General features: G+C 45.6%; 1 protein-coding gene across 1 annotated transcript in view; it reads right to left on the bottom strand.

Moving 5' to 3' along the window:
• Nucleotides 1–13,230, bottom strand: part of Vit (vitrin) — a 127,734-nt gene that overhangs the window by 15,733 nt on the left and 98,771 nt on the right. Inside the window, exon 10 of the mRNA XM_076558789.1 lies at nucleotides 9,310–9,457. Coding sequence (XP_076414904.1) covers nucleotides 9,310–9,457 — 148 coding nt within the window. The remainder of the gene's footprint in view (nucleotides 1–9,309; nucleotides 9,458–13,230) is intronic.

The raw sequence follows: 13,230 nt of genomic DNA, 5'->3' as shown, positions 1-13,230 counted from the left end.
AGGAAAGGAGGAGAATAAATAAGTCTACATTAGGGGAGCTGGAGGTACGTCTCAGTGGTTGAGAATGTGTATTGATCTTGCAGAGGTTCCAAGTTCGGTTCCAGTGCTCATGCCCAGCAGCTCTTAACCACTCATAACTCCAGTTCCAAGAAGATCCAACACCCTCTTCTGCCCTCCATGGACAACTGTACTCAACTCACACACCTCCATATAAGCACATGTATACACATAACTAAGTCTTAAAAGAAAGAAATCTAGAAAGGGGGAAAGAAAGTCGGAGAGGGGAATGGGATGGAGTCCCACAGCCCTGTCCAAGTCACCTAGAAGGAGGCATGTGCATCAGCAGCATGAGAGTCACATGAGAGCAACATAGGCCTATGGGAATAGCCACGCCTTCCCTCTCCGGTTGCATGAAGAATTACCTAAGAAGCTAGTGATGCCATGGCTCCACACACAGAAACTGGTTTCACCGAACTGATATCTGGGTTGGGCATCAGGAGTTTCAAGGAGCTAAGTGGTTCTAATGCACACCAAGATGGTGGTCCACTTTTCAGGAGGGAGGGTGATCTCAGAGGACCCTGCACATCACAGCCGATGTGTGATAGGAGTTCACAGGAATCACTGGCAAAGCCAAGTGTGTTTGTTTTATATGCACCTCAAGAGAACCACACAGGGAGATGTACTAGGGTTATCTAAAGGAACCGAACCAATTGAGTGAATAAATATATTATATATAATACAGTATATATGCCACATATCATACTATCTTATATGTACTACACACACTATATTATATACTATATATAGCACATATACGATACCATATTATATATAGCATATATACTATATGTGCCAGTATAAATCCCCTTTTAATATATATAACATAAAACATATAAAAATAATAAATAACACATAGTATATGCTATGTGTTACTTAATACATACTATATAGTGTGGTGATATTTTATCTGTGTACACCAATAAAGCTTATCTGAGGATCAGAGGAAAAAGCCAGCCACTATAGTAAACATAGAAGTCAGGCAATGGTAGCACACGCCTTTAATCCTAGCACTCAGGAGGCAGAGATCCATCCAGATCTCTGTGAGTTCAAGGCCACACTGGGGAACAGAGTCAGGCATGGTGACACACACCTTTAATCCCAGCACTAACCATAGAGGTCTGGAGGTCTGCAGACAGACAGGAAGTGATATAGCTGGGCGGAGAGAGGAAATGAGATGGCAGAACAGAAAGGCATAAAGGTGTGGATATACAGGAAGTAGGTCTCTTTGGAGACTGAGGGCTGGTAAGGTGAGGTTGGCGTGGCTTTTCCTATTCCTCTGATCTCTCAGGTTTTAACCCCAATATCTGGCTCTGGATTTTTTATTAATAAGACTGTTTAGCAATTCATCTATGATATAGTTTATATAACTATATATAATTACAATTATATATAATAATTGATATAATTATATAACACAAGTATATATAATATAATTTATTATATAATATACGATTTTAATATACAATATAAAATACAATACAATATAATATATACAGTATATATGGTATATTAAATGTGTCATATTAAATATATCACATATACCATATATTATGTCACATATTATATATTATGCATTATACACACACACATATAAAAGTGTACATATGTAGGGATTTATTAGACCAGCTCACAGGATGTGGCTCAGGTAGTCCACAATGGCTGTCTGAAAATGGAAAGGCCAAGAATCTGGTAGTTGTTCAGTCTACGAGGCTGGCTGTTTCACTAGTCCTAATATGGTCTTGGAGTCTTGGCAATTCCTGGAAAACTGCTTGCACGGATCCTAAATGTTCTTAATAAAAACCTGGAGCCAGATATCAGGATGAAAACTGAAAGATCAGAGAAGCAGAGCAAGCCACAGCCACAACCTTACCTCACCAACTCCTCAGCCTGAAGAGCACGAGTTCCTGTCTCCTCCCCACTTTTATTCCTTTCTCTGCCCAGCCATATCACTTCCTGTCTCCACCTTCCTAGTGCTGGGATTAAAGGTGTGTGATCCCAAGGGCTGGAGTTAAAGGCATGTGCCATCTTGTGTAGCCCAGGGTGACCTTGAACTCACAGAAATCCAGACAGATCTCTGTCTCTGTCTCCCAAGTGCTAGGATTAAAGGTGTGTGCCACCACTGCCTGACCTCTATGGCTAACTCTCTAGCTGGCTCTGTCCTCTGATTTTCAGGTTTATTTGCTAAGATTTTCAAACTTTATTTGCTAAGACTACAAACAAAATATCACCACAAGTCCACATGGGGATCCTGAGGAAAACGGATTGATTCTGCTCACAGTAACAGAGTAGATGAACTTGCCAGCAAAAGTGAGCACACGCAGGCAAAAAGCAAAGCTGCCCTTCTTCCATGTCCTTTTATCTGGGCTGCCACCAGAAGACGTGGCCCAGATTTAAGGTGAATCTTCCTACTTCAGATAATCTTATTAAGCAAATTCCTCAGCAGAGCACCTGGCAGCTTGGGTCCCAGGTAAGTTCAGATATAGTCAAGTTGACAACTAATTGTAAACATCACAGAGGGAAGAGAAGAAGCCCAAGATTCTTAAAAACAAAACAAAACAAAACAAAACAAAACAAAACAAAACAAAACAACCCTCTTTCTCTGTGTCATATGTGTGCATGTGGTACATGCATGTGCATGTGTATATGGGTGTACATGTACTATGGAACATGTACAGAGGTCAGAGGACATCCTCTAGGGATCAGTCCTTGCTTTTTACCGTGTTTTGAGGCATGGCCTCATTTTTTCACTGTGTATGTCAGACTCTAGATGGCCCATGAGTTCCCCAACTCTCTATTTCCTATCACCCTGTAGAAGCACTACAGAGGCATGCTACTGTTTCTAGGTTTTCATATGGGTTCTGGGATTGGAATTCAGGTCCTCATCTTTGTGTGGCACGTACTTTTTACCCTATGAGCCATTCCCCCAGCCTCCAATGTTCTTTTGTGTGTTGTATTTTCAGGTCACTGAGCTTGGAGACTCTACTCTGAAGACTCTATTCGTCTTTCTAAGGACGGAGCTCACTCGACTTGTCCGCCTGTCTCCCTGAGAGAGGAACATGGCGAGGTGGGGTCTTTTCAAGAGGAACAGAGAATCAGTTCAGGGAGGTGACAGGCAGCTGTCTTAGGATTCTGTTGGTTCCTGGAAAGGCAACATCAACTGTGGGAACCAAAAAAAAAAAAAAAAAAAAAAAAAAAAAAAAAAAAAAGCCATGGGGCAAACTTGAGAAGTTTGTGTGTGTGTGTGAAAAGTGTCGTAGTACCTACCAACCCAACCTTGGGGACTCAGTGCCTTCCACACAGGTGGCAGATCAAGTTCCCAGGAATAAGAGGTTAAAGCATCCATCTCACACCCTTATTCTCGCGTCTGATTCCAGTTCCACGTATCTGGGCCCCTATCTATCACAGCCTGGGAGGAAGTAAGAAGTATTTCTTCGAAGCTCTTTGAGTGAACTCAACTTGCAGTTAGAGCCCAGGCTGTCCTTTCTCACTCAGGAAAATGTGTGTGTGTGTGTGTGCTTGCATGCGTGTGCTCTGTGAGTCACATCGGCCAGCCACACCCCTGCTGTGTCGCATCCCCGGTCACTCCCACCCCTTACTTTGGTGCAGACACCGTTGATGTAGCAGCAAACACATTACCAGCTGTATTTATTTCTTATCACTGCCCTAGCGAATGTGTGCCCTAAACAGCACACATCAGTTTCCCAGTCGCAAAGGTCTGAAGTCCAGGGCTGAAGGTGCTGGCAAGGGTGCACATCATAGGAAGGCCTCTGCCCCCTTCAGGAGGAGGACTCAGCCTTTCCCTGAGTCCCTCGCTCATGACCTTCCCTCCTTTGTCCTCAGAGCCTGCAATAGGCATCTCTATTCTTCCAGCCAGAGTCCTTTGGGTGGACAACAGCTGGGACGGGTTTTCTGCTTTTACAGACTTGTTATTAGATGGGTCAGCAAGGTGACGGTCTCCCTCTAATGATGTCAGCAGGGTCCCTTTTGTTTATCCCCTCCAGACATTTGCATGTGGATAGAGACTTAATGCAGTCTTTTCTTCTTCCCTGCACTCTGACTGTCCACCGACAGGTGGCGCCACTGATCCGTGGCACCACTGATCTACAGAAGGCTCCAGCATGCCGACTGCTCCACCGCATGTGACTGCCAGCCTCCAAGGCTGAGAATCAGGCAATGAAAAGCAAGGCGATGTAAGAAATGTAACCCAAGTCACAACCCACGTAAGAGGTGGATGCCATAAACCCCAGGGCAAAGGGACGTTTATTTTTAAATGAAGAAAACTAGCGTTTTGCTGTGTTCCCAAACCACTTTCCCTGTTTTGAGGTCCTAGAGTTGGCAATGAGGTCCGAGAGAACATGCACAGTTCTCTTCCATGTATGGGGCTGAAATGAAAAATCATCACAAGTCTAGGGGGCAAGTTAGCACCCTGTGGATGTGGGCTGAGCGACACAAGGTAAGCTGTCTGCTGTCTGCAGTCACCGAGCCCGCCAGAGTTTATCTCTAACAGTGAGCTGTGGCTTGCTTTCCTGCGTTAGTGTGACCCGTGGTATTAAATACAACCACACCCCTGTCCATTGTATAGTTTTAATTTTAGAATGCATGTTCGAGACGGGGCCTTGACCCTTGACCTTGGGTTGTAGCACTGACTCTCCATCTTTGGGCTGCGGGGAAGCCTCAGCTACACACAGCTTTCCTGGGCGATGACCGAGAAGTCTCCCTTTGACGTCAGTTTTGTTCGACATTTGAAGGATTAGCCCGTCTGATATTTGCCCTCTTCCCACGGCTGTGCATTTAGCGGGTGTTCTTAGGAAAGCCAGGTGGTGTTTCTGAGTCGGCAGCAAATGCCACCTGTCCTGTTGGAGGCACTGTGGGAGGCGTGCCGTGGTTGCTGACAGGATGCCACAGTCATGGGTTAGGAACTCTGCGGGCAGGGAGTAGGAGAGAGAGAATGTATCACTGCTGTGGAGGGTCAGACCGCCTGTCAGCCTGGACCACAGGAAAGGCAGCAGCCAGCGCAAGGTGAAGCAGAAAACAAGAGCGTGGTAGAGGATGCTGCTCTCTAAGAGGAGGATTGAATGGACGAGCCAAGATCTCAAGAGACACTGGAGGGGATGGGGAGAGCGTAATCACACGTCAGTCTTCTTGGGAACACACCTCAACAAACAGTTCACGTCACTAGGCTGCCTGTGGGTCTGCTCTTTGTCCCCAAGGAGTCTTTCCATTAGAATTCCCGAGGAACCCAACATGTTGCATTTCATAAATTTATACATCTAAGGACTTTTAATTTCTTAGTTCCCGTTACTACTTGGCATAAGTCTTTGAAGCCCTTAATTTAATTCTAGTAGAGTCTAAATGCAAAAGTCTAAATTCTGAGTCAGCCGTTCGGAGGAACTCCTCCAGGAAGCGGTGCGGAACGGCAACCGTGGAGATGGAGGTGGGAGCCTGAGAGGTGGAGACCTTTAGTCACTGGGTTTCCTCGGGTCCCCCCTCCAACCTCCACCCTCTCCTCTGCGGCTGTTCTTGATAGGGTAGGCAATTCTTGGCAAGGCCCGGAGATCTCACGGCACTACACCAAGACAAGACCAGGAGCCTTTAGGCTCCATGATTCCAAGATAAAGGGATGATTTGAACTGTGTGTGTGGGTGCAGAGGGGGATACCTAGCAGAACACACGCCGTACATACGTCTGGGTGTGCCCTGAGAGAGGGTGTTTCCAGAGAATATTGGTATGTGGGTATGAGCTGAGTGAGGAAGACCCACCCGGGGTATGTTATCGTTGGGCAGAGACTTGGGGTTGGGATGGAATGATTGGCAGGATTTCTGGATACGTGAGGTGCTTGCTGTGGGCGCCTGGCAACCAGGTGGCAACCAGGATTTGGTCCCTAGGGCCGTGGTGGAAGAACTGAGGACCAACTCTTGCAAGTTGTCTTTGGGCTTCCACCATGTATGTGTGTGTGCCTGCATCTCTCTCTCTCTCTCTCTCTCTCTCTCTCTCTCTCTCTCTCTCTCTCTCTCTCTCTCACACACACACACACACACACACACACACACACACATAACTCTCTCTCTTTTACATAAATAAATAAATAAATAAATAAATAAATAAATAAATAAATAAATAAATAAAAGTCTTAAAGCAGGAGGGGGCTGGTGCATGGTCTTCTGCTGTTGCTGTGGATGCCGGCTTCTTCAGTGTTTGCCTGCGGACTCGAACCAGCAGCTCTCCAGGGCAGCGTTCAAGTGTGTGGCCTCAGATGGAGTCTCTACCATTGGTTTCTCTGTCTCTGGGGCAGCAGCTTCTTGGCCTGAGCAGCTTACCCACTTCTTCGGCAGGCAGCTTCGGTGGGACTCTTGGGGCTCTAATTGGGTAAGCCAAGCAAGTAACCCCATCCAGATAATCCTATTTCCTATTGGTTCCATTCCTCTGGAGAACCCTGACTTCTTTCAGCCTTGTCGGGGCCACCCTCCAATTTATTTGGTTTCTCGCAGTCCACAGCGGCTGTACAAGCCCCGGCAGCCCACCATTTCATCATGGATCAGCCCCCCTAATAGGGACGCGGGGCTGCAAGCGACAAGCAGTAGCTTGCTGGTCTGTTAGCCCAACGTTCATTTATTGGCTGTCTTCGGAGCCGGCCATTGAATTATACAATGCCAGGGCTGGCGGAGCCCTAATACATCATCAGTTGACCCCATATTTTACAGGTGTCAGCATTTACACGGAGAGGTTAAGTGCTCGCATGAGGTCCGCCAGCAAGGCTAAGGTCAGCATTCAGATCCCCCTGTCAGCCCGTTCGCCACGCTTTCCTCCTCACCCTGCTGCAGGCAAGGCGGAGATGACAGGTTAGTGTATATGGGACGGGAAATGGAGGGACCGACACACATTCCCCCAAATGCTTCACATTAAATAATAAGCACCCCGGATGGAGAAAGGGCAGACACCGGACCATGTTTAGAAAGTGAAATTGGAAAGCAAGGATGTAAACGCTTCCTTTCTTCCAAACGACCGGTCCTGTGAGGGACACGGAGGAGAAAATTGGGGGAGGGGCCGTCGTCCTTTGCTTTATGTTCCTCTATCCTAATGCTACAGATTGGGTATTTTATTAGGAAAGTAATTGTATTTCTCCTCTTTCTGGAGGTTGAAGATCCCATTGCTGGGGAGGGTTAAGTGCTCTGTCATCCCATGGATGACCCTGAGCGGAACCTAAGAGACCCTGAGACAGCAAGGGCAAGAAGGACCAAAGTCGTTTCACAGCAAACCCACCTTCTTGATAATTAACCTGATCCCTTGATTACGACCACGCGAGTCCTTTGCTAAGCACCCCTGGCCGTCCCCACCCCAAATCACCATGGCTCTGAGAGTGGAGTTGCCAACACACGGACCCTGAGGCCACACTCCCGGGTACAGTAGGCAAGAAGGGGCTTCTGTTGATTTTGCTTCCCTGCGACATTTATTATCTCATCCTCGCTCTTATCACCACACAACAACTTCTTGGGCCATTCTTCTTTTTCCTTGATGTATTTATCACCTTATTTTCATGTCACACTAGAAACCCAGGTACCCACGTGCTTTTAAACCAGCTACTTTTGATGCAAGATAACGCAGCAAGCTTTGAATCCCCCAGTAAAATTGACTAGGACATCTGGCACTAAATACTTATACTTGCTCTTTATAGGAAGGCTCGCTCTGCATCCGCTATCTTAAAAAGTAACATAGAAATGAAAATGGGTTGACATTTTGAGAACAAGAAAACAATAACCAAAAAAGCCACTTTCTTTTTTCCCCCCATTTTCAAGTCAACACCTCACAATAGATCATAGGACACTGCATTTGCAGCAACTGGTTATTTATAACTGACTCCTAATTTTTTCCTGACAGAAATAGAAGATAGAAATAAATGTATTAGAATTTAGTTCTAAAAATATACATGCTATATGGTATTTGAAAAAGAAAGCATTTCACTTATTTTTCTAGTAACTCAAAGTGGAACCTGCTAATGCCTTCATATGACAACCATAACCAATGTGCTACTTCAGGTAGCCCCCCGGGATGCTTTAGGAAACGCATGGAGGTATTGGGACATTGGAATGCTTCTATTTTTCAGAAGGAATGGCCACACAGTCAGTGAAACTTTGAAGCAGGAGTGCTGAGCTCTGTGTTGCTTTTTGATTCCATGGGCTGAACTATAGGTATGTGTGGAAGAAAAGCATCATGGGTACCCAAAGCCCCTTTGTGGATAGCATGATCATGATCTTGCCCCAATACTTGTTGATCGGACCACCCGTGTGAAATGTGCTTACAAATAGGAGATTTATGCATGTTTTTTTCTTTTGATTATGATCTGTCATATCTGTAACCTGTTGTAGGGAGGACCCCATCCATATCTAAACTAAGATTGACTTATTATTCCAAATAGAGAAAAGAATGTTGAGTTTGGGATGTTGCTATGGCCCCTTAAAATTTTTGTTTGTTTGTTTGTTTGTTTTTTCGAGACGGGGTTTCTCTGTGTAGTTTTGGTTCCTGTCCTGGATCTCACTCTGTAGACCAGGCTAGCCTCAAACTGACAGAGATCCGCCTGGCTCTGTCTCCTGAGTGCTGGGATTAAAGGCGTGCACCACCACTGCCCGGCGGCAGCCCTTTAAATCCTACCCTTAATGAAACCATCAGGTGGATTGGGGCCAGTCATCTCAGCGCTCGGGACTGGGGGAGCCCCTCGATCTACCATGGAGCTCTCTGTCGCCTGGTGGACTTTACCAGCACAGCGTAGGAGAGAACGGTTGTTTGGAGGAAATAGAACATACCACCTAAACCACTGTGGCAGGTGGCACCTCACCTTCAGATAAGTGCAGCCCAGGTTGCAGCCTCTCAAACACATGTTTTCATAGTCAAGGCTAAAAGGGGACTTCGCTTTCTTTGTCTGGAGATAAAGAAACCGGTGATAGCCCAACTAGGTTATTCGTTACTTGCACCCAGCACTCTTAATTCCTACAAAGGAATACCCTCTAAGTCAATCATGAGTGCAAATGCCATTTACTCACAATTGTGTATTAATTAGTAGCCTTTTTTCTTCCCTCTGGGGAGGCTCCTCATATTTCTTCAGTGGCAGCTGGATTGCTTCAGCTTTTTTTTAAATTTACGTTTGCATTAGAGAAGAGAATGAACCAGCGCTTGAGGACGCATTGATATTTGTGGCTTGAAGTTAGGTGTGCGGTACCCCTTGATAACCAGGCTTAGAGCATTAGCTGCACTTACCCATACTGAACAACGCCCACGAGAGGACCAGCAGGGCCAACGTCAAGAGCCTGGACGACGTCCACTAAGAACTGCTTCTGGATCCGGAAGCGGCGCTTGCCGATGCTGGCGCTCCCATCCATTAGGAATGACAAGTCAACTTTGCAGTCTGAGGGATAGAAAAAGAGGCTGTGATTCTGTTCGGCTCTGAGTGCGCCTACCTAGGCATCTTGCTTGTCTCTTTCGCTGTTCCCACCCAAGGCTTCGGGGGCTCCCTTCTAAGCATCTTGTCTCTCAATCCTCCCTTCCAGCCATCTTGTGGTTTTCCTTCACCACATGCCCAGAGAGTCCAATGAGAAGAAAGTGAAAAGAGGCAGAAGATGCCGGCTACATTTCCCCTGAGTACCAGGGTCCTGGATACTTGGGCGTGTTTTTGTTTCTACACCTGCTTTAGAATTCTGTGGATCAGCCACCACTGTAGGCTTCAGAGGACAGTGACACCCAATATTGCTTGGGAAGAACCTCAAGATGGATTCTGAGGCTCAGACCACAGAGTGCAGACTTCTAGAAGCCATGGAAAAGGCTCAGTGTGGGTAAGGGTGCTGCTGAGCATGTGTGAGGAACCAAGTTGGGATCCCCAACATCCAAATTAACAGCATAGATGTGGCTGTGTCTATGCCTGGACTCCGAGTGGTGAACGGAATAGAAACAGGAGGGTTGTGGAGCTGGCTAGACAGCCGGTTGTAGCATGAATCTTAAAAGTTCTTATTAATGAAATCAAACCTGAGGCCAGTTATTGGTGTGAAATGCTGGATGGGTCAGAGAGACAGAACAAGCCACAGATAACTTCACCTCACTAACTTCTCAGATGGTCCTGTTTCCTCAGACTGGAGGCTTCTGTGTCCTCATCCCAATGGCTCTCAGCTGAATTGCTGCTTGAAAGCCTGAAGCTTAACCAGCTAAAAGCTTAACCAGGCCAAATGCCTCTAGTTTCTGGTCTTCATGCCTTATATATCTTTCCTTTCTACCACCAGTCCCTTGGATTAAAGGCTCACTTTCTGGGATTAAAGGCATGTGTCACCATGCCTGGCCATTTCCAATGTGGCCTTGAACTCACAGAGATACAGATGGATCTCTGCCTCTGAAATACTAGGATTAAAGCGTGAGTGCCACCATTTTCTAGCCTCTATATCTAGTGGCTGTCTGTTCTCTGACCCCGGGTAAATTTATTAGGGTGCATGATATTTGGGAGAACACAATACCACCACAGGCAGTCTAGCCAAAATAGCAATTTCTAGGCTCAGTGAGAGACCCTGTCTCCCTTTCTAAGGAAATCAGATGGAGAATGATAGAGCAGGCATATGACATCATTTGCTGGCCTCCACACACATGCACATGGGTGAATTCACCTATACATATATATGTGTGTGCTTAAGCCCATAACACACACACACACACACACACACACACACACACACACACACACACACACACACACACACAAGAAATACAGATTCCTAGATGTGGGAATTTGTCATTACCAAGTGTCAAGAACTTGTGGTCTTTTATTCCCATCCTTTGTAAAAATATGTGGGGTTCAAAAGGACACACAAGGCCAGAATGGAAGGGGTGGAGCAGGAATTATAGAATAAGAATAGACAGAATGTTTCTCACTTCCCTAGATGAAACAATGGAAGAAATTATTCATATACATTCATAAGATAGTTTTATGACTTGGTTAGATCCTGCCCTGTTTCTATTGTGAAGAGTAGGGAAGATGTCCAGGGTTAGACTGTCTGACCTCTTCAAATAAACCACTGTTCCCTTGTCCCCAGGGCTGGGTTCTAGGAAATACAGAGGTTCCTGAATCCCCAGGCAGAATCGAACCATATATACATTTTGTGTTCTTATATATACATCATACATTATATATTGGAAGTATCTATGCGATATATATTCACTGCTATGAATTAAACTATATATAGTTTATATAAACATATAATTTATTAATTAAACTATAAATAATATATATTATGAATATATAATATAATTAAACCACAGACATTTATATATAAACTATATATATAGTTTAATTCATAAGTTACACACACTAATAGACTAACAATAACTAATAACAAATCAGAATAATTACAACATACTGTATTAAAAACTTGGGGTTATTTATTTCTGGAATTTTCCATTTAATAGTTTCAGATCGTGGTTGATGGCGGGTAATCGAAACGGTAGAAAAGAAAACCATGGGTGAAGAAGATCTGCTGTTCAAGACGGTTGTGAGAAAGGGGAAAGGGATGGCGGGGCTAATTTCAACCTCCCAGTGCTCCCCAGGCTAACAAATCAACACTTGTTATCTCCTTGCAGTGGTATTGACTCAGTATAAGACTGACTTCGATGCTGAGTTGAGGCCTTTATTGGGAGTCTGTATCGCCTTAAGATTAATAAAAAAAAATGAAGAATGGAGTATTGAATGATTGCATTTGGGGAGACAAGAGTATTAAAAAAAAAAACACTTCTACAGAGAACCAGAAGAATAAAGAATTTTAATCTGGAGCATCCAAGAACAACCTGGGGCCAGCACCCCCTTGTGGTTGGGGGAGGAACTGCACAGACAAACCCGCCTGTTCCTAATGGTCCTCATAGCCATGTTCTCCGCAATGAACGCGTGGCTTCTTTGAGGCCGGCATTGCCTGCCCACCATTAGCAAAGGCGCTATAAAGGTAAGCAAGGGCTGTTGAAAATAGCAATTGCTGGTGAGCTAACAAAGTCTGAAGCAACATTGGTTGTCAATAATTATCGATGAGCGATGATGACATCGAGTCGGTTGAATCTGAGAAATGTGCTGAAACAGCTGTTGAAGCCAGAGGCAAAGGTTTGGAGGAGGCCGGAGGGAGGCTTGCCTGCCTCTGCTCCACCTCTTTCGTGTCGTAACTCTTCAGCCAAGCTCACAGCTTTTTGCCCCAAGTCTGCAAGTGCCTTCCAGGCTTCCCTATCCAGCTGGCGTTCTCCCATGCTGCCCATAATCCAAGCACAGCCTTTGAGATGAAGACGGAAGGAAACAACGCAATCCAAAGGTGGTTTAAAGACTCCGCGGAAGACGGGGATGAAGCAGAAGACGGGCAGAATTGCTATGAGGTCTCTCCCAAATGGCCAACGGGTGTGTTTCTAGGTCTTGCCTTGCAATGTGAGTGATCACCAGCAGGTGGCAGTAATGTTCTTCAGGGCTTTCGGCCCACTAACACAGTTTGCAGGAGATTCGGACTCCAGGGATCCACTCAAAGGCACAGAATCAGATTTGCCTTTAAAGATGACCCCCAAGTTCGAGAAGCACTCCCGAACAAAGGTTTTCCTTCCAGACGCCAGCAGATTAGTTCAATATTGCCTTTTAAGACAGAGGAACGCCGGGCGGTGGTGGCGCACGCCTTTAATCCCAGCACTCGGGAGGCAGAGCCAGGCGGATCTCTGTGAGTTCGAGGCCAGCCTGGGCTACCAAGTGAGTTCCAGGAAAGGCACAAAGCTACACAGAGAAACCCTGTCTCGAAAAACCAAAAAAAAAAAAAAAAAAAAAAAAAGACAGAGGAACATCGATTCTCGGAGGGAATGATGGGGTTTCCACCGTTCACTTATTTCCAATGAAAACAGTACATGGATTTGGTAGCATCTGTTTTGGTTCCTCGAGGACAGTTCTTGCTCATTTCTCACATCTTGATCTGTGTTCGGGAACAACGTGTTCATTTTTACAGCGGGCAATTTGTCCAACTAGATCTCTTGGACCTCTGGCCTGATGGCTAACAGCTGATGCAGAAGTCACCTTTGTTAGCCCTCCCAGGATTCTTTAAAAAATCATTGAATCATCACTAGAACCAAACACAGGGCCTTGCTGCACGTCCCAGGCAGTCGCTCTGTTACTGAAGCAAAAGCCCCTGC

This window comes from Peromyscus maniculatus, chromosome 22 (genome assembly GCF_049852395.1).
Source record: "Peromyscus maniculatus bairdii isolate BWxNUB_F1_BW_parent chromosome 22, HU_Pman_BW_mat_3.1, whole genome shotgun sequence".
NCBI classification, from domain to species: Eukaryota; Metazoa; Chordata; class Mammalia; order Rodentia; family Cricetidae; genus Peromyscus; species Peromyscus maniculatus.
This window is presented reverse-complemented; position numbering and strand designations above follow the sequence as displayed.